Source organism: Miscanthus floridulus, chromosome 7 (genome assembly GCF_019320115.1).
Source record: "Miscanthus floridulus cultivar M001 chromosome 7, ASM1932011v1, whole genome shotgun sequence".
Classification (NCBI taxonomy): domain Eukaryota; kingdom Viridiplantae; phylum Streptophyta; class Magnoliopsida; order Poales; family Poaceae; genus Miscanthus; species Miscanthus floridulus.
In genome coordinates, this window is record NC_089586.1 from 91,204,878 (window position 1) to 91,225,724 (window position 20,847).

Genomic DNA, 20,847 nt, shown 5'->3' on the forward strand with positions numbered 1-20,847 from the left:
GCACAGACATGCCAGGCTGTCATGCTGCTACAGTGACTAGATGTGACAGCAGAGCTGACTTTGACGCCTGCCCCTGCTGTGGCTACAGTACGGCAGGTGAGCCTTTCGGTGCCTGTCCCTGCAGCGGCTACAGTGCAGCAGCAGGGGAGCCCTTTCAGCACCTGCCCCTGCCGTGCGTACAGAGGAGAGCAGCAGATTACTTAACAATTCTTCTCCTAATCCTGCTGTTAACCCTAGAACCTCTACCATGCCGATCATCTTCTTCAGCTCCGTAAGCCGAAGACGACCGAGCAGCTTGGTGACGACGTTCGCGAGCTGCCGACCAGTTTCGACGAACTCGATGACGATCTACTCTCTATTGACATAGTCCCTGAGGAAGTGAAACTTGACATCGATGTGTTTGCTTCGGTCGTTGAGAACTGGATTCTTCGCGAGGACGATGACGGGTTGGTTGTCTACCATCAGTGCTGGTGGATGAGCTTCCACACCGGTCAGCTCGCCCAGCAGCCGGCGCAGCCACGCATCTTGGCACGCCGCTGTGGCCGCCGCCACGTACTCTGCCTCGCACGTGGACAGTGCCACCACATTCTGTTTCAGCAACAGCCATGACATTGGAGCCGACCCGGGGAAGACGAGCACGCCAGAGATGCTCCGCCGACCCGAGGAAGACGAGCACGCCAGAGGTGCTCTGTCGTCAGTCGATGTCCCCCGCTATGTCTGCATCACTGAACATAGTGAGTTGCAGCCCACTTTCGCCGGTCTTGGGGAAGACGATCCCCTGATCCACCGTTCCCTTGATGTAGCGCAGCAGCCAGTGATCCTCTCGAGGATCCTCCATGAAGCGGCTAACGTAGCCCACGACAAACGTAATATCCGGCCTCATGTGAACTAGGTAGCGCAGATCGCCGACGATGCTCCGGTAGAATGTTGCATCTACCTTCGCCGCGGTACTGACCTTCATCAGCTTCAGCCGCTCCTCCATCGGAGTCACGCACGGCTTGCACTCAGCCATGCCGCTCAGCTACAACAGCTTCTAGGCATACGCGATCTGACCGAGCGTGAGCGCCTCCTTCCCCTGTCTCACCTCGATGCCGAGGTAGTAGGAGAGCGTGCCGAGATCGCTCATTTGAAAATAAGCCGTCATCTCACGCTTGAAGCTGTCGATGTCCTTCCCCCGTCGCCGCATGTAGAGCGCGTGCTTGGTTGCACACCGCTTGAACCCAAGCTCGTCTAGCGTGACGTCAAGCTTGGCGTTCCATGCTCGTGGAGCCTGCCACAGCCCGTAGAGCGCCTTACGCAGTCGGAGCACCCTGTGCTCCACTCCCTTGACGGCGAAACCTAGAGGTTGCCTAACGTAGATCATCTCTGCCAGCTCACCGTTGAGGAAGGTCGATTTTACATCCAGGTGATGGACGTGCCAGTCCTTCGCTGCTGCCAAAGCCAGCAGCAGTAGGATAGATTCTATGCGTGCTACCGACGCAAAGACTTCCTCGAAGTCAATGCCCTCGCGCTGAACAAAGCCTCGGGCAACGAGGCGCACCTTGTGCTTGACAATGGCGCCGCGCTCGTCCCGCTTGACCTTGTACACCCACTTCAGGCCGATCGGACTGCATCCTGGAGGTGGATCGACGAGCTTCCAAGTCTCGTTTGCCTCGATCACCTTCATCTCCTCCAGCATCGCCCGTCGCCAATTTGCATTGCGCTTGGCCAGCACGAACGTGGTGTGGTTCCTCTACACTGACGAGAAGCAGTTCTATGTCATTGAGCAGCCGACCCGCCAGTCCTAAGGACCATGTGCCACCAACGCTGTCGTCTAGCCTGCAGAACCGCTCCTCCTCACCGTCGTGGAAAGCATCCACGAACTCTGTGATGTCGCTTGGAGGTGAGGCGAACTCGATCGGCATCGATGGAGTCCCCTATTCTGCCGGAGTGGTCGGCACAGCACCTGGAGTGCTCGGCACCCCGGCTACAGTGCTCGGCACTACTCCTAGGCCTCTCGTCACCACTCCTGGAGTAGTTGGCACCACTGCAGGAGTGCTCGGCACCAGTCTTGGAGTGGTCGGCACCACCGCAAGACCTCTCGGCTCCCGCTACGGGAGCATTCGGCACCCATCCTGGAGTATTCGGCATCACTGCAGGACCGCTCGGCACCACTCCTAGAGTGCTCGGCACCCCTCCTGGAGTGCTCGGCACCGCTCCAGGAGTGCTCGGCTCTATTGCTAAAGTGGTCAGCACCTCCTCTCCAGCGTCTCCACCACCGTGGATGACCAAGTGCTCGACGATGAAGGTGCTAGTGAAGTCGCCAGCTTCCCTCATGCCTGGACTGTTCTAGTCCCAGGCCGCCTTCTCGTCGAACACGACGTCGCGCGAGACAACCACCTTGCCTCCGCGTGGGTCGTAGAGCCGGTACGCCTTGGTACCTTCCTCATAGCCCAGGAGCACCATCGATGTGCTCCTGTCCTCTAGCTTGGTGAGGACCGGCTTCGTCTTCCAGACGTGGCCTATGCAGCCGAATGTCTAGAGGAAGGACACGCTTGGCTTGCGCCCATACCAAGCTTCGAACGACATCTTGCCCTTTAGGGCCTTAGTGGGCACACGGTTGAGGATGAACACCGCCGTGGTCACTGCCTCACCCCAAAACCTTATCGGCATGCTCTTGGCCTTCATCATGGATCGAGCCATGCCGACCACCGTCTGGTTTCGCCGCTCCACCATGCTATTCTGCTGTGGCGAGTATGGCATGGTGTGGTGTCGTACCACACTCTGATCCGCGCACTACGCAGGGAACTCCACCGAAGTGAATTCGCCGCCACGATCAGTCCGCAGCACGCGTAGCTTCTTGCCGCTCTCCGTCTTCGCGCGCTCCTTGAACTTCTTGATCGCCGCCGCCGCCTCGTCCTTGCTCGTTAGGAGTTGCAGCCACATATAGCGACTGCAATCATCCATGAGCAAGAAGTACCACCGACCACTGTTTCCATGTCTAGCTATGGGAGCATTGAATCGGGATGCGATGTCACATGCATCGCGAATTTAACTCGCATAGCGGTGCGGTTCTGCCGGTGGCCATGGCATGAAGGCAGCGGCTCCCGAGGCTCAGCCAACAACGGCCAAGGCTATGACACAGAAGTGGGGGTGTCCGCATGAGGGAGACTCAGAGAGAGAGAGAGCATCATGGACTGCTAGAATGGGACGGCTCGGTCTTGGCAGGGCGAGGACGGCAACAGCGGAACAACGATCGCACACTAGGTGGTCACGCGGGGAGGGCAGCGACACTGCGTCAAGGGCAGCAGCGTGATGGGACAGCGGATGCAGGCAGCGACTCAGCGGTAGGTGGATCAAGCGGTCGAGATGGGCGCCACATCATCCATACGGCGACTGCCGCGGCATCGGCGAGGCCCGCGCACGGCCTGGCCGGCAGCGCGCACACGATGGCCACGTAGCAGCAGCCCTGCAACTTAGTCCTAGCCCGCGGAGGCGACCGTGGACAACCCCAGCCCGACGCATAGCCGGCAGCCAGCAAAGCCGGCCACGAGGCATGACCAAGGCCAAGAACGGTCAAGCAGTGGCAGCGTGCGCGTGTGGTGACTGCAGACACCGGCTGAGCAACGACGAGCGGTGACGTGCATGGATTTTAAAGCGAAGCAAGGGCTGCTGATTAACTCGACTAAGGTTCAACCAATTCCCTGAACCTAAAGTTTGTACTATCGACTAGCTAGCGGAGCAACTCACACGTCCAGAGGATGACCGGAGAGAAAGATAAGGATACGCCAAGATAAGTTCGTCGCGCCGAATGCCGGTTCACGAACAGAGCGTCAACAACATGGTTGCTGCACGTTCCAACGAAGTTTGTAGAATTTTTAAGAGAGCAACGCGACACCCAACGCAACAACGACCTATCCCATGCCCAAGAGCTTACTTAGAACTTAGAAGCAACCGACAATACAAGAATATGAAGCTAGTGTTTAAACATTTTAGTTAGAATTTAAACGCCAAAATGGCATTGTCTACTACCTTTTCAGACTTAGAAAAGACAAGAGTTCAATTTGAACTTAACAACCATGAACACTTTTGCCACAATTTTTAAAAGGCCTAATCTTTATTAACTCCAACCAACAAGTACTTCATGCAATAGTTCATACTTTATACTAAACCATAAGAACAAAATATTTAAGCACTATTTAATTATTTTGTCCAATATAACTCGCCAAAAATAGTATTTTAACATAAGTTCAGATCTTTGCCGACTTAACGAAAAGGTTGATTTTAATTTCCAATTTGATTTTTGGACCTCCCAAGAACATTAGTTAACACGTTTATTTTCCAAAAATTAAAGTTGCATTTTCATCTACACCACTTGCTCATCATCTTTACATAAGCACTATACAAGAGTTATATTTTATTTTTGTTTATAGAAATTGTTTTTCGTATGAAACAATTAAAACTTCTTATTTTATTCTTCTTGTTAGGATTTTTATTAGCACTTTTACGCGCTGAGTAAATTAACTTAGATATTTGTTTGATTTCTCTCAACCATAAAAGTGAGTTGCATAGGGTTTGTTTATCATTTCATGTGTGTTTTAAACTTTAAAACTCGAGAACTTATTTTGCTAATTTCTCTTAGACCTTACCTAGGTGCTAAGCAAGTTCAACACTAGGACTGTTACACTCCCGCCGTGTTCTTCTAATTCTATCTCCATTTTGTTGACGTTGAGGATGACCCCAAACCAACACACCAGCAGGGCCTTGGACGCCCAAAGAGGTTGCACACAACCTGCAACGCAGCAAGAACACAGCGTAATCGATCAAACCAATCTAAAGATTGGTGAGACCGATGTAGAGCTTGTTCTTGGCCGGAAAAGCTCCCGAACCTCTCCCGGGAAGACCCGTCAGGGAGGAGCATATGGAGGATCTCCTAGGACCAGCAAGGCCGCCTAAGATGCCGCTGAATCTCACCGGGAAACTCAACGAACAGCAAGAGGGGTTGAGAGAGAGGAATTAGGGAATAAGGAGTTGATAGATTGGTTTGTATGACGATTGGATAGATGGGATCTCAATCGGCCATGATCCTCTCATATATAGAGAGGGGGTGGTCTTATCCCAGTAGGAAACCTCTCCAAGCCTTATTTTCTAAGTTTCCCACGAGTTTGGAACAGTTCGGATCGGAATCCAAAAGGCCAGATCCGAACAAGATTTTCTGTCAGGTATGTCGGAAGTCTAGTCGGAAGTCCAGTCGGAAGTCCCGACTTGTGTCGGAAGTCCCGACTCGAGTCGGAACTCCCGACAGTCAGAACTTCCAACGTAGGGATAACCCTAGACACCCGAGCAGATTTCTTTAGGCTTCCCGGAAGTCCCGACACACGTCGGAACTTCCGACAGTCGGAAGTCCCGACTTGGGTCGAAACTCCCGACGACGAGGCATCTTTCTGAGGGCATAACTTCTTCATCCAGACTCCGAATTAGACATTCCATATATGTTTCTTGACCGTCTCGACGAGAGGAACGCAATGATGAAGTCCGTTTCACATTTGACAACTTCACAAAATGAACATTTTTGGTTGTCAACATATGCCCCCCTGTTTTCAGGTGAATGATGCATAAACCTGAAAACACTTAATCAAATAAATTAAAACCAAACAGTGACGATTCCCATCTCATCGACTGCTCAGTGGCTAAGGACGATGTATACATCGGCCATTTTTCTAAGGGCGATACATGTATCGACCATTGTTTAGTGAGCACTTAGGCTTCTTGCCAAACACTTGGAAAGTACCTTTTTAAGTACCTCCCGTTGATTGCTCTCGTGAGACGTTCACCTTGCAATGTCTCTAGCACATATGAATTTCCGAATATAACTTTGACCACTTTGTAAGGACATTCCCAATTCGGTGACCACTTGCCAAACTAATTGCTCTTCGATCCAATTGGTAGTATGGTTTTCCACACTAATTCTCTCACTTGGAAGGATTTGCTCTTGACTTTCTTGTTGTACGCTTTGGCAACTCGAGCTTTATCTGATGAGGACATCGCCAAGATGGAGTCGAGGACGACTCCAATTCGAGAAGGGGAGGATGATGAGGACATCGCCACGCTGGACACACCGACGCCATGGTCTTCCCCACGTTGCAATTCGTTCCCAACTCAGCTGCCACGTCACCCTCGGATTCAGCAGACACGTCGTCACTGTTTCGGTCATAACTTCCTCATACGACGTCGAAACGGGCCGTTCTTGGATGCGTTGGAAAGGGGACGACGACGCCGTCGTTTTGGATCTGGTCCCAGCTCCAGAAGGTCCGTGGATCATTCTATGTGACCACGACAAGGTGCTGCGTCACCTATTTGGGCCAACTTGGCCATGTATCGTGTCGGGCCTTAAGCCCAAGTTGTGGGCGCCCAACCCCTGGCCGTCCCCAACCCCTGGCCATGTATCGTGTCGGGCCTTCAGCAGACTATAAACACAGCCGCCGCCGCTGCTACACAATTGGGTTTTTTATTAGAGTTTAGTTTTCCATCGAGAAACTGAATCGTTCATTGTAACTGTGGTGACAAATCCTTTTACAGTGATCCAGGGCCCCCGTTCTTGATCTCCTCCACTGTGTCGATTAGTCCTTTAGAACCGAGTTCTTGAACCCTCTATTGATATTCGCGTCATTCATATTTGCAATTTCAGATTGCGTGTTTTACCTTCTTGCTTGTGCTCTTCGATTCGCTTGCAGGAAAAGCCTTCTTGGCGAGGTCAATCAAGTTGTGCTTGGTTGATAACCAACGGAGCAGTGGTGTAACAGTTGCAGGGTTCGAATCGTGTCTGATTTGAAGCCGGATCGCCAACGTCGAGATCTCCACAAATCGAACTTACCGGCTACCTCTCGGAAGATCGGGCCTGTACTTATCATTATCTTTCTCTATTTCCTTGAGAGCTTTTAATCTCACATCAGTCACCTCATCGATATTATCCATCATCAAATCATGATACACAACAGCTGATAAATCATTTTGTTTAGCAAGCCTGTATGCATCCAAATTCACTTCGACAGCAACACGGCCTCTTGGCCATATACTAATTCAAAAGGAGTAACCTTTATAGCACCATGCCTTGAAATACGATGTGCCCATAGAGCCTCAGACAAAACTTCATGCCATCTCCTTGGATTCTCCTCAATTTTTTTTGATGAGCTTGATCAAAGTCTTATTCTAGACTCAGCTTGGCCATTGGCTTGAGCATAGTATGGAGATGAATTGAGTAACTTGATCTTATATAATTCGGCAAATTCCCTCACCTCTTCAGACACAAACGATGTCCCTTGATCTATAGTTAATGTTTGAGGGATGCCGAATCTATGAATAATATGCTCAGTAATGAACTTAATTACTTCCTTGTGTGTCATATTCTTCAAAGGAACTCTCTCGGTCCACTTAGTAAAGTAATCTGTAGCAACTAACACAAATCGGTGTCCCTTCGAAGATGAGGGATATATTTGGCCAATGAAGTCTAACCCCCAACCACGAAAAGGCCATGGTTTGATGATAGGATGAAGCACAACAACAGGCACAAGCTGAATATTTCCAAACTTCTGGCACTCTTCACAACCTTTATAGTAGCGAAAATAATCGACCATCATAGTAGGCCAATAGAAACCGGCTCTACGTAATAACCACTTCATCTTCGGGGCTGATTGATGCGTACCACAGATGCCTTCATGGACTTCTCCCATAGCCACTCTTGCCTGATCTGATCCCAAGCACTTAAGCAGCAAATCTTCGGCGGTTCTTCGATAAAGCTCATCATTATGCAATACATATTTGAAAGCGCTCCGTCGAATACTTTTATCAATTTTGGCACTTGGATCACGTAGATATCTCAACAAGGGAGTCCTCCAATCTTCTAAATTGGCCCCAACATCACTGGAAGTTATATCAGGCTGATTTGATAGCTCCTCAAGTGAATTGACCGGGTTGGTCACAGGGGAGTCGGCTGAACCAACTGGGCTGGTCGGCTTAACCGATTTAGAGGTGTCGGCTTGGCCAACTAGGGCAGTCGGCTTAACCGACTTGGCCACAGCAGAAGAGTAGTCGGCTGAGCCAACTTGGTCAGTTGGCTGAGCCGACTGGTCTGTACCTACAGGAAAAATTGAAATCTTCATGCATTGGCTATTCTTGAATATGGAAATTATGTCCACTGACATCATAGCCAGATGCTTGCTGAGCTAACATGTTGGCCTTTTGATTTTCATGCCTCGGAATATGCTGAATTTGAAATTCGGCAAAATAATCAATAACATCAAGGCAAGCATCAAGACAAGCTCTTAGTGATCCTTCTAAACATTGAAATTCACCAGCAATTTGTTGTACTACCAGCAAAGAATCACCATAAGCTTCAACATGTTTTACTTCCATAGACCGCAACATGATCAACCCGAATAATAGAGCTTCATATTCGGTTTGATTATTGGTACAAGAGAAATCTAATCGGCTTGACATTCCAATTTCAGCACCATTAGGGGAAATAAGAATAATACCAACACCTTGGCCATGTTTACAAACCGATCCATCAAAGTATAATTTCCATGGAGTAAAAGTAAGGTAATTGACTTCATCATCTAAATCAATACCATGCTCAATAATAAAATCAGCAAGAACTTGACCTCTTAATGTTTTCAATGGTTCAAAAGTCAGGTCATATTCTATTAGTGTGTATGCCCATTTGCCTATCCTTCCATGAAGAATTGGTCGATATAACACGTGCTTTATCACATCGGCCTGGCAAGCAACAACACATGTACTAGACAAAAGATAATGTCTCATCTTAGCACAAGCATAGTACAGTGATAAGCATAATTTTTCTATATGGGCATACCTTGTCTCGGGATCAAAAAGACAGCGACCAAGATAAGCAATCACATATTCTTTACCTTCGTCTTCTTGAGTCAAAATAGCCCCAATTACCTTCTCTTCGGCAGCAATATATAACTTGAAAGGAACTCCTCTCCTAGGTGCACGAAGAACCGGTGGTGTTGACAAATATTCCTTTATCTTTTCAAATGCCTCTTGTTGTTTTGCCCCCCAAGTGAATTCAGATTCATCCTTCAGCTTCAATATAGGGGTGAAAGGAATAATTTTCCCAGACAAGTTAGCAATAAATCTTCTCAAGTAGTTCACTTTTCCCAAGAACTTTTGCAAGTCCTTCTTGCACGTAGGTGCCTTAACTTTCTTGATCTTCTCTATCCTCTTGGGATCAACCTCTATGCCCTTATCATGAATTATGAAGCCTAAAAACTTTCCAGCCAATACCCCAAAAGCACATTTGAGTGGGTTCATCTTCAATCCATAACGGCGCATCCTCTCAAAAGCAAGACACAAATCGGCCAAATGAGATTTATGGGCGGCCGATTTGATCACAATATCATCAATGTACACCTCCATAATCACCCCAATTAAATCATGGAAAATCAAATTCATAGCTCTTTGATAAGTAGCACCTGCATTCTTTAGCCCAAATGTCATCACAACCCACTCAAAAAGACCAACAAACCCAGGACATATGAAGGCTGTCTTAGACATATCTTCCTCGGCCATGAAAATCTGATTATAACCAGCATTACCATCAAGAAAGCTAATAACCCAGTGTCCTGAAGCATCATTGATAAGCATATCGGCTATAGGCATAGGATACTCATCTTTTGGAGTAGCTCTATTCAGATCTCTAAAATAAATACATACTCTGATCTTCCCAGAATCCTTCTTCTCAACAGGCACAATATTAGAGACCCACTCCGCATACCTGCATGGCTGTATAAACCCCGCTTGCAATAGCCGATTAATCTCTTCTTTAATCCTATCATAAATTGTAGAATTAAATCGACGGGGTTTTTGCTTGAAAGGCCTGAATCCTTTCTTAATAGGGAGCCGATGCTCAATAAGCTCTCGGCTCAATCCAGGCATCTCTGTATAATCCCATGCAAAACAATCAACATATTCCTTGAGAAGCGCGATTAACTCAACTTTGTAACCGGCTTCCAAATTTTGATTAATAAACGTCGGCCGGGGCACAGAGCCATCCCCAATATCAACTTGTTCCAAAGGGTCAGCCGACGTAAAACCTTGGCCCAACTTATCGAGCTCATCAAAATCATCAATAGCCTCACAGGCATCGGTCTTATTAGCCCGATACTGTTCAACACGATGTTTTAACCATTCAACGTTAGCATCCATTACAATAATGATTACATGATGATATTGAGCCGATTATCAATCGGCTTCAAGGACACAGGAACAAAACCTTGCCTGGTAACACTAATAAATTCAAAACTAGAAAGATCTCTACTAGATAAGCAAGCAATAGCATCATGCCCCCTAAGTGTAGGAGCATCGGCTGTAGCAACATCAGCCAATGAATCTGAATGCACGACCTCAACAGCATCTCCCACCCATTGGATGAGAAATTGGTGCAAGATAGATGGCACGCAACGATTGGCATGGATCCAATCACGCCCAAGTATCAAGTTATAGCTACCTTGCACGTCGGCGACGAAGAACGTCGTGGCCAAAGTCTTGCTTCCAATGGTGAGCTCCATGTTAGCAACTCCTCTGGCCGGAATGGGAGCACCTCCTCCAACACCGCTGATTGTCATGTTGGTCTTGATTAGCTCCTCATCAGTGCCACCGAGCTTCTTGCAAAGCAGATACGGCATCAAGTTCACTATCGCCCCACTGTCCACTAACATGCTATGGACCAGTGTGCCATTGATATAACCCTTCACATGTAGAGGCTTGAGATGGTTGATGGAGTCATCTGGTTTCTGAAATACAGCGCTTTCCATTGCAAAATTAAATTTTGCTGCCGTGGAGTCATCTGCCACGATATAGTAATCAGCAGATAAAACAACTACATTGACCTCCACTCTCTCTAGAGTAGGCTCATAGTCAACCATCTCCTCATCGGGAACCTCAGGAACCTCCATGCCAACCAGAGTAGCAACAGTAGTAGCGAAATCATCTGAGGACACCTCAGAGGCACCCGAGACAGCAGGAGTCAGCTCAGCTGACTCGGAAGTTGACTTAGCTGACTCTAGAGCTTCTAAAGCAGTAAGGGTAGGCAAAGTCGGCTCAGCCGACTCAGGAGTCAGCTTAGCTAACTGGCTCAACACAGGAGTTTGCTTAGCTGACTCTAGAGTCGACTTAGACGACTAGCCAGCAGCAGTAGTGGCGTTTCGAACTTCCAGAGGGATTTCGACCTGTACGGGGTTGAGTATTTCATTCTCCATCTTGGCAAGCTTCTCCCTCTTCTGTTGCTTATGTCGGGCACGCTGCAATTTGCACCGTTGAGTTTTATTCAACCCACGAGGACACCATACGGGTTGCCGGTACTTGGAATCTCCTTCAATGCGTTTCTTCTCTTCAATTCCAAAAACATCTTTAGGAGCTTCGTCTTGCTTAGATGCTGGAATTTCTTCAATTATAATCGGCCCATCATGATTAGTGACGGGAGCTTCCATGGAGCCGATTGTGATAACCGATTGAGGCCTAGCTCTTGGTGGGGGAACGACGGGAATCTCAACCTTCTTAGGCACATAAACTTGATGCATTGGTGCCTTTCCCGACTCTTGTGGAGTCAAAGTCCTGGAGGTAATCACACGATCTTGACTTGTACCGCTAGAGCTCGATTGACAATTGTTCAATCGGCTAAAGACGGAGGGTCTTGGAATTGAACCAGTAGGATCTCCCCACCTTTGTTGGCTATGCACAGGTGCTGCCGGAGGATACGACACCCAAACTCCATGAGGACCCCATTGCGGTGTAACCGGAGGCGGAATCGGGGGACCCCAGCGAAAAACACGAGGAACAACTCTCTGAAACGGAGCTGTTGGTTGCACCACCGCCAACTGCTTGATCTTGTCATCTTCCCGCTTAGGTGGAGTAGACTCTCTTTTTTTTAAACGGTCGATTCTGGGAATCGGCCTTTTGTTGCTTATACTTGGCCATGAGCCTGTCAAAGGTGCATTGCTTCTTCACGAACTCTCCCTGGTTCTTCTTCTCATTCGTCTTCCAGGTGCCAATCTTCGGTCGCTGTGGAACAAATGTACGCAAAACACAAACACCAGAGGCGCCAGAGTTGTTGGAACCAGGAGAGTTGGCTAAGCCGACTGGCGCAGTCGGCTCAGCTGACTTAGTTGAGGTGGTGGTGGAGTCAGCTACGCCGACTCCTTGAGTCGGTTGAGCCGACTGGCCCTGCTGTGTGCTGGAGTCGGCTTGGCCAACTGGTGGACTTGGCCTAGCCGGCCTCTGCTGTGCCGCCGTTGTTTCATACCACCGCTGCCTTTTCAAATATTGCGTTGATCCGGCGGTGATCTTCAACTTGTTCTTGCCTTCATTATCCTTCTCAAGCACCACTTTACGCCCCGAATTTGTTTCGACATTCGGTGCTACACGTGGTTCGCCGATAATCACGTTCTTGCCTTGGGCTTTATCGGCTTGCTCTGGATGAATCAAAACAGCGGGCGCCCCTGCTTCAACCATGTGCATCGGAAAAGGGGTCTTATCAACTTGCATTTCAGTAAGACTCAATCGTCCCTCATTAAGGGCCGATTGGACCTACCGACGAAAAATATTGCAATCATTAGTGGCATGAGAAAAAGAATTATGATATTTACAATAAGCCCTTCTCTTTAACTCATCAGCTGAAGGCAATGTATAATTGATTCTAATATAACCAAATTTCAATAATTCATCAAAGATTCGGTCACATTTAGAGAAATCAAAAGTAAATTTCATTTCCTCATTCCGATTTTTATGAATCGGCTTGAGAGAAGGATAAGTAACCAATTTATTCTCTGCTGGCCATTTAATTTCAGTAGCTAAACATTCTTTATTATCATCATCAGAATCATCGAAACAATCACCAACAAAATGCACATTCTAACGATGAGATTTAAAAGCATCACGAGACTCTTTAAAGCGCGATTCAATTGAAACGGCCTTTTGCATAAGTTGATTAACATTGTGAAACTCATAATGGTCAAGCTTTTCTCTAATACTAGAACGTAAACCAACAAAGCATAAATCAGTTAAATCTCTTTTAGAAATATTTAAATGGAAACATTGGTTCTTAATCTCTCTAAATCATTTGAAAAAATCATGGACGGACTCATCACGCCCTTGACGAACCGATGCAAGATGAGACAATCTTGTTTCATGAGCACCGCTATAAAAGTGATTATGAAATTTCTCTTCTAATTCAGCCCATGAACCAATAGAACAAGATGGTAATGAAGTAAACCATACAAAAGCTGTGCCATTAAGAGATAAAGGAAAATTACGAACTTTCATAAAATCATAAGCACTAGCCTCACCCAATTGTGCAAGAAACATGCTAATATGCTCCATGGTTGATTTACTATCATCACCACTAAATTTCTAAAAGTCAGGTACTCTCCACCCATCAGGTGCTTTCATGAAATCATAAGTAGAAGGGTATGGCTTTTGATAAGTATTCCTACTAGATTTAAGTTGCACTCCTAAACTACTCTCAAGAGATTTAGCCAATTCATCCTTAAACCGATTCAAAGCATCATCAAAATTGGTAGTAGGAGCATTAGGAGTAACATTAAATGTAGGAATTTGGCTAGGTGACTTCGGTGGGTTTGGTAAAACATTATGCCCCGCTGAAGCTCTATTTGTTGATGCTCTGTAATCGGTTCGAAGAGCTCGACCCGAACTTTGTGCACCAACACCTGTACGTGTAGATGTGCTAGCACCAGGTTGACCGGCCTTATCGGTTTCAGATGCCGAAGGGGCCGATTGAAATTGGCTAGCGGAAGCATGAGAGGTTTGATTTTCATAAAAATTCAAAGGCATACCGAATTGAGGTTGTTGCATGGCACCCGATTGATCACAATCGGTTGTCTTGCCCTCTAACTTATCCATATATGCTTGAAGTAGATTAGAAAGGTGCTGAAGGTTATTACTATGCAATTTTCTTTCATCTATCAACATCTGAGCAAAATTGGCATGAGTCGGATAAGCATCAGTATTTACCTCCTCATCGTACTTAGCTTTTTCGTTGCCCCTCTCCTCGGCGCCTGAAGATTCGGAAGCGGTAGCATCACCGTAGGAGGGTTCTCAGAACTGAGTGACCTTGTCGTGCCGATTCTTGGTGTAGCTCTCCAAGAAAGCCTTGACATCGGCATCGAGCTTGGCCTAAAGTTTCTGACGCAACTCATCTGGAAGCTCGTCCATGGATTGAGGAAAGATCATGTTAGCCTCATTGAAGGGGCTGATCTTGTCACCCTTGTCGGTGGCAGTACCATCGTTGCCTCCCATGTTGCTAGTAGATTGATTCTTGATTCGCTTTGCTTTCCCCAGCGGAGTCGCCAAAAAGTATGTTGACGTTGAGGATGACCCCAAACCAACACACCAGCAGGGCCTTGGACGCCCAAAGAGGTTGCACACAACCTGCAACGCAGCAAGAACGCGACGTAATCGATCAAACCAATCTAAAGATCGGTGAGACCGATGTAGAGCTTGTTCTTGGCCAGAAAAGCTCCCGAACCTCTCCCGGGAAGACCCATCAGGGAGGAGCACGTGGAGGATCTCCTAGGACCAGCAAGGCCGCCTAGGATGCCACTGAATCTCGCCGGAAAACTCAACGAACAGCAAGAGGGGTTGAGAGAGAGGAATTAGGGAATAAGGAGTTGATGGATTGGTTTGTATGACGATTGGATAGATGGGATCTCAATCGGCCATGATCCTCTCATATATATAGAGGGGGGTGATCTTATCCCAGTAGGAAACCTCTCCAAGCCTTATTTTCTAAGTTTCCCACGAGTTTGGAACAGTTCGGATCGGAATCCAAAAGGCCAGATCCGAACATGATTTTCTGTCAGGTATGTCGGAAGTCCAGTCGGAAGTCCCGACTCGAGTCGGAACTCCCGACAGTCGGAACTCCCGACAGTCGGAACTTCCGACTTTTGTCGGAACTCCCGGCGTAGGGATAACCCCAGACACCCGAGCAGATTTCTTCAGGCTTCCCGGAAGTCCCGACACACGTCGGAACTCCCGACGACGAGGCATCTTTTCGAGGGCATAACTTCTTCATTCGGACTCCGAATTAGACATTCCATATATGTTTCTTGACCGTCTCAACGAGAGGAACGCAATGGTGAAGTCCGTTTCACATTTTGACAACTTCACAAAATGAACATTTTTTGTTGTCAACACATTTCCTTCTTCCTCTTCCTGTTATCCTTGCTATCTCAGCATCTCGTAACAGAAGGTGGGGCAAATAGACACACATAGGGTCAATAGACACGCGTAGTTAAATAGGCACCCAGAGGGTAAAGAGTGAATTTGTTCGATAATTATCCTCTACAGTGTAGCGGGAGCGTTGCTCCTCCGCTTATCTGTACTCCGTTTCTCCTATAGTATGTTACCGCTAATTGGTATTCCGTTGCTCCTGATGGTTATGGACACATTAGCACATGAAACTTGCATGTGAGCAAGCTTGAGAGCTCCAATTTGCCTTTTTGAATTTGTTTGGATGGTACTGTAGAGACCTGAATGCATTAGCACTGCAGGATTGTTTAATCTGATGGCAAAAGTGCTCATCCCAAGAAGGCTTCTCAACGGGAATGTGATGTTCTGACTTAATTTACTTTGATAAACAAATGGAAAAGGAATAGCAGTAACCTAATCGTGTGCAGAATGGGCTGGACCAGCTGACTTCAACATAAGAAAATGGGAATGGCTCATTGCTGGACTGGACCAAACCTCAGCGCCGTCCGAAACCGACTCACACAAGGACGGCCGTATTCTAGACTCTAGACTAGAGGCGGCTGAATGGACAGGAGAGCCCGGCAACACCTCGAACGCACAAGGGGCTTTAGATGCTGACAACTCGCATGAAAAACACGAAAAAGTCCGCGGGTGTCGCGGCAGGACGCAGGCAGAAACGTCACTGGTTTCGCATGCACCTAGCTCCAAATCCGTGACGCCATTGATACCTTGAGGCCAAAGAGACACCTGGATTAGTTCTAATCCAATTGTTAGATAGATCATCATTCGAGCTGCAGTGACGTTAGGGACGGCATGAGCTTGTTGTTTTCCACCCCTTTTTAATTGACTAGCGGCAGCCGGCAATTGCTTGTCATTTCTCTGTTCTCTGTTCTGCGTTGCTGGATGCCTGGATAGCGTTATTCGGCAGCGAGGCAAGTCATGGGCTCATCTTATTCTTATCTTGTAGGCTTTTTTCTCGAGGAGTTCTTGTGGAACAGGGCGGCCAAATGGCAAGCTGTGGAATGGTGCGGATTTTTGCCGTTGCGTCTGCCGCGCGGTTTGATGGCAGCTCCCATATGGTTCTTATCGCCACAGCCCACAAGGTTCCCGGGGTACAGATGTCTGGATGGCATTATTCAAGCTACCTGTTGCTTGAGATGCCATTGATCAAAATTCCAGATTCTTTCCTCCGAGTGCTCATCCTTTGTGCAGTCACTGAAAACTCATTTCAAGCCTTGAAGGAGAGGATTTGCTATCAATGAAAGCCGAAAGGTGCAACCTGCTATTAATGGACTTGAGCTCTCAACCTAAACAAAAGTTTTGCAATTGAAAATAGTAAATAAAATGAGAATAAGTGCGTACAGAGTATCCATATAAAAATTGGAGCAAAGTGACGACATGATTATGATGGACCAATATTTCAATCATATCTATTAGCAAGTATAATATTGACAATAATGAAGAGCAAAAGTAAGGTAAACTACAAATTTATGGTAAAGTCATGATATAGCGGTACATGCACACATGGATTCTTTAGACATGCAACTGCAGGGGCTAGTTGACAAGTGAAAGAGAAGGCATGCTATACAGCTTCATTAAAATAAAATATATAAGGTTTCTTTATAACTTATTAAACATACAAAACTAAGCATTATCACTTTTTGTATGTCATTTGTTGCTGCAAGCACCAGCAACAAAATCACAATCACGAGGGGCAGGATACTTGCTCCGTGCCTCCATTAACAGGGTTTATTAAATGTCAAAGCGTGCGCCCATTGGGAATTTGGGAGTCAACTGATGCTATAAAGCAAACCCACTTACATGCAAAATTTTCTGTTATAAAAAAAATCTCAAAATATAAAAATAGGTGAGGTGATGGAAGTAGTCACCAAGACACCAACAAAAGTATAAAGTGCATGGACTTTGCAAATCAAGATAAAAAGATATCACATTATTAGCTATGCAAGTGTGAATCACAGGAAGATTCATCTTTTCAAATTGTGGTGTTTTCTAGGCACTTCTTTTTTCTCCTCTTTATCCGAAATTCTAGTTCCAGAATCTATCTCCACCATCTGTACATCTTGAATAATGAAAGCATAAAGATAAAGAGACACACACCAGGGAATAGAAGAAGAAAATAACGAATCAAAAGCTCATTGCATAAGACAAGCTTTTTCATCCTTTTAACCTACCTAATACTTTTACACATCTAGATAACAACAGCTAGACGATGATACCTCAACAGCAACAGCAACAACGGCCAAATCAACCTGCGTGTCCTAGCTCCTAAGCATGTGTCAGTATCGCCGTGACTATTCGCCATTACTACAACTAATTCCTGTGTCGGTCTCCGGCCGTCGCGTTCATCATCAGTCTCGCAGCGGGATCTCGAACAGGTCGGACTCGGCCTGCGGGTCGCCGACGACGGACGCCGCACCGGAGCCGCCGATGCTCTCCTTCCTGCTCCTGCTCACCTTCGCCGTCTCCAGCCACCCGGAGTCCACCCGCCCCATGGAGAAGAGCTCGTCGCTGTCGTCGAAGTCGAGGCCCATCGAGCCGCTGCCGCCGCGGGCGTCGTCCACCGCGGACGCGGCGCGTACGAAGCACGGGTTGGCCGTGCGCCGCGCGTTGGCCGGCGCGTACCGGAACTTGCCCTGCCCGAGGTTGACCAGCGCCATCACGTCGAAGCTGGAGGCCAGCACCGGGTACAGCGGGCTCGAGAACGCCTCCGCGTTGCAGCTCACGGCGTGGACCAGCTGCCCGTCCACCGTGAAGAACACCTTCCGCTTCGCCGGCTCGAAGCCGCACCCCACCACCTTGTCCACGCCCGCCCACGACGACTTGTCCGATTCGTACACCAGCTTCATCCCTGAAATCATCCATCGAAAAGAAACTCTTTCAGATCATGTCTTGCTTGCACTCAAGAATCATTAATTGGAAGCACCGTGCTTTACGTGTTTTGCTAATTACCGTCGAGATAGACGGCGCCGTCGGAGTGGAACCCGATGGACGACGAGTACGTTCCGGCCAGCGACGGCCGTTGTGGAGCGGTGGACGCGGTGGCGAGGCCGAGCGACATGACCAAATGCCTCCGTTTGTCCTGTTCACCGTCCTTGGCGGCGGCTCTGTTTTCCTGCACCGGGTTCTTGGCGTCCGGTGCAAAACTGATGAGCTTGACGCGGTCGCTCTCGCTGGAGCCGTCCCGCCCACGCCTGCTCGCCCTGGACGCTGACCACTCCGGCCGTTTCGTGTTGAGGTAGATGATGGTGATCTCGAAGTAGGCGTCCTGCGGGAACGGCGTGCCGGCGAGGGGTGGGCCCGGCAGCGGCAGGCTCATCCTGGCGAGGCACAGCGCGCTGGGGTTCCCGTTCCCCGCGTCCGTGTCGCCGCGGAGCGGGCTCGTGATGCTTCCGGGGAGCCACTTCCTGCCGGACGCGGCGGCGGCGGCCGGGTTGAGCCGCACCGCCTGCATCCGCTCGGACGATCCCGCGGGCAGCTCCCACGCGGCCGCCTCCGCCATGTCGCGGCTCGTCCCGGCGTCGCAGAGCGGGCACGTCCCCCACAGCGGCGACGACGACGCGGACTTGGACCGCGGCGGCGCCACCGTGAACAAGAACTGCCCCCACCCGTTCTCCGCCGCCTCCGTCACCAGCCGCGGGTGGTCGGCCCACTGGAACGCGCCCTGCTGCGCGCCGCCGCCGCCGCTCGAGCCACGGTGCCTCACGGCGTGGTGCTGGTGCTGGTGCAACTGCTGGAACCGCAGCCCCACACGGCCGCTGGCGGCGTTGTACCTCATGTTGAGCTTCGCCAGCCCGGGGCTCGCCGTCAGCGGCTTCACACCGGCCGTAGGGGAAACTTCCGGCAGCTCCGGCAGCGCATTACGAGGCAAGCTTTTACGCCGGTACACCAGAAACACGACTGCGACCAGCGCCGCGATGGGGAGCCCGACGGCGAGCAGCAGCCTAAGCCACAGCGCCGCCATACTGCACGCGCGTTCCTGCCCTGCCGATGTTGCTCACTGAGAAGACCGGAGCTGCGTCGATGGAGCGGGGGCGGACATGGACATGGTCTCGAATCACGATGCTCTTGGTGGTGCGGCTGGTTGATTCTTTCTGTGTGCTTTTGTTGTTGCGTTCTTGGAGCCTGATTTGGTGGAGGGTCTCGGAAGCCTGGCGCGGCCACGGAACGCTGACCGCCTCAACAAAAACAGGCAAAAAACCGAGCGATAGGATGGAGCAGGAGGGGTTTTAAGGGCATGTTTAGTTCCAAAAATTTTTGTGCAGTACATATCACATCGAATTTTGCGGCATATGTATAGAGTATTAAATGTAGACGAAAAAAAACTAATTGCACAATTGGGTGAGAAATCACGAGACGAAACTTTCGAACCTAATTAGTCCATAATTAGACACTAATTATCAAATACAAACGAAAATGCTACCGTAGCCAAAAACACCAAAAAAAAAAAAAATTGTATCTAAACACGCCCTAAATTCAGCGGAAGCGGCACGCATCGGCGTGATGCTGCAGGTGTTTTTTTTTTCTTTTTTCGCGCAGGGGCCGATCGAATTGGCTTATTTGCAACGGGCACACCAGCACGTTGCACGGTGCGGGTTAGGTTGGTGACGTGACATGTGAATGCTTTTAACGTGGCGTATTTTCAGAATTCGTGAAAGGTCATGCGAGAATTTTCAATCATAAAGGCAAGGTTCACTGAACATTTGACTTTTTAAGATCTTAAAATGAGGTCAATCATATATATGACACTTCGTTGAGAGTAGGATATACCCAATGATGACATGATCGAATGGTAGAATCATGACTTTATCAGTTGCTTGAGAAAATGAATGTATTTATTTGCATCATTGATCATATTCTATATTTAGAAGTCAATAATGCTAATTTTGACAAAATTTTGGAATCTTGAATCCACTTACTCATAGATATTACTCAGTTTTACTTTGAGAAATTTTGATGTTAGATCAAGATGTTGTGTGATCCTATCGATTCAAGGATCCAGTTCACACGATCAAACATACTACGAAATTAAAGCTTTATTTGGATCAGCTAGAGCTATATAAAAAGTTGCTAAGAAAAACTCTAACTAATCCAAATAATCCAACTTATAATATACTCCCTCCATCCTCGAATATATGGTATTAAAGCATTCAAAATTTATCCCAAATTACAAGGTATATTCTAGGTAAATTAACTCCCTCAATCAAAGTCCCAATCACATGTGTACCTGCCATTAGTGTATACAACTGGAGTCAAAATATAATAAGCACAAAGTCTCTCTGTAGTTAATGGAGGGTTACCTGCATCATTTGCATTACTCCATAATTTATCCTAAACTTACTAGAGTACCATATATTTTAGAATGGAAGGAGTACCTTATAGTTACTTAGAACTATCCAATCATCCAGTATAGCTTATAAAACCCTAAAATACCTATAATGTTGTGCCCTAATAATACTATTGCCCTATTTTTAAAAGTAGTCTATGAAATTACTTGCTGATACAATAATAATGCAACTAAAATTTAAGAACATGCCTATTAATATTTCAAAACATAGACAATTT

General features: G+C 47.9%; 2 protein-coding genes across 2 annotated transcripts; both read right to left on the reverse strand.

Moving 5' to 3' along the window:
* Positions 1-694: 694 nt before the first annotated feature.
* LOC136465838 (uncharacterized mitochondrial protein AtMg00810-like) lies at positions 695-1,012 on the reverse strand. Its single transcript, XM_066464420.1, has one exon. It carries the CDS (start codon positions 1,010-1,012, stop codon positions 695-697), a length of 318 nt encoding a protein of 105 aa, XP_066320517.1.
* Positions 1,013-17,277: 16,265 nt separating this feature from the next.
* LOC136463800 (uncharacterized) lies at positions 17,278-19,474 on the reverse strand. The gene is made up of 2 exons (XM_066462782.1): positions 18,235-19,474; positions 17,278-18,133 (listed from the first exon to the last, which is right to left on the reverse strand). The coding sequence occupies exons 1-2, from the start codon at positions 19,244-19,246 to the stop codon at positions 17,634-17,636; spliced, it is 1,512 nt and encodes a 503-aa protein (XP_066318879.1). The 5' UTR covers positions 19,247-19,474; the 3' UTR covers positions 17,278-17,633.
* Positions 19,475-20,847: the final 1,373 nt, after the last annotated feature.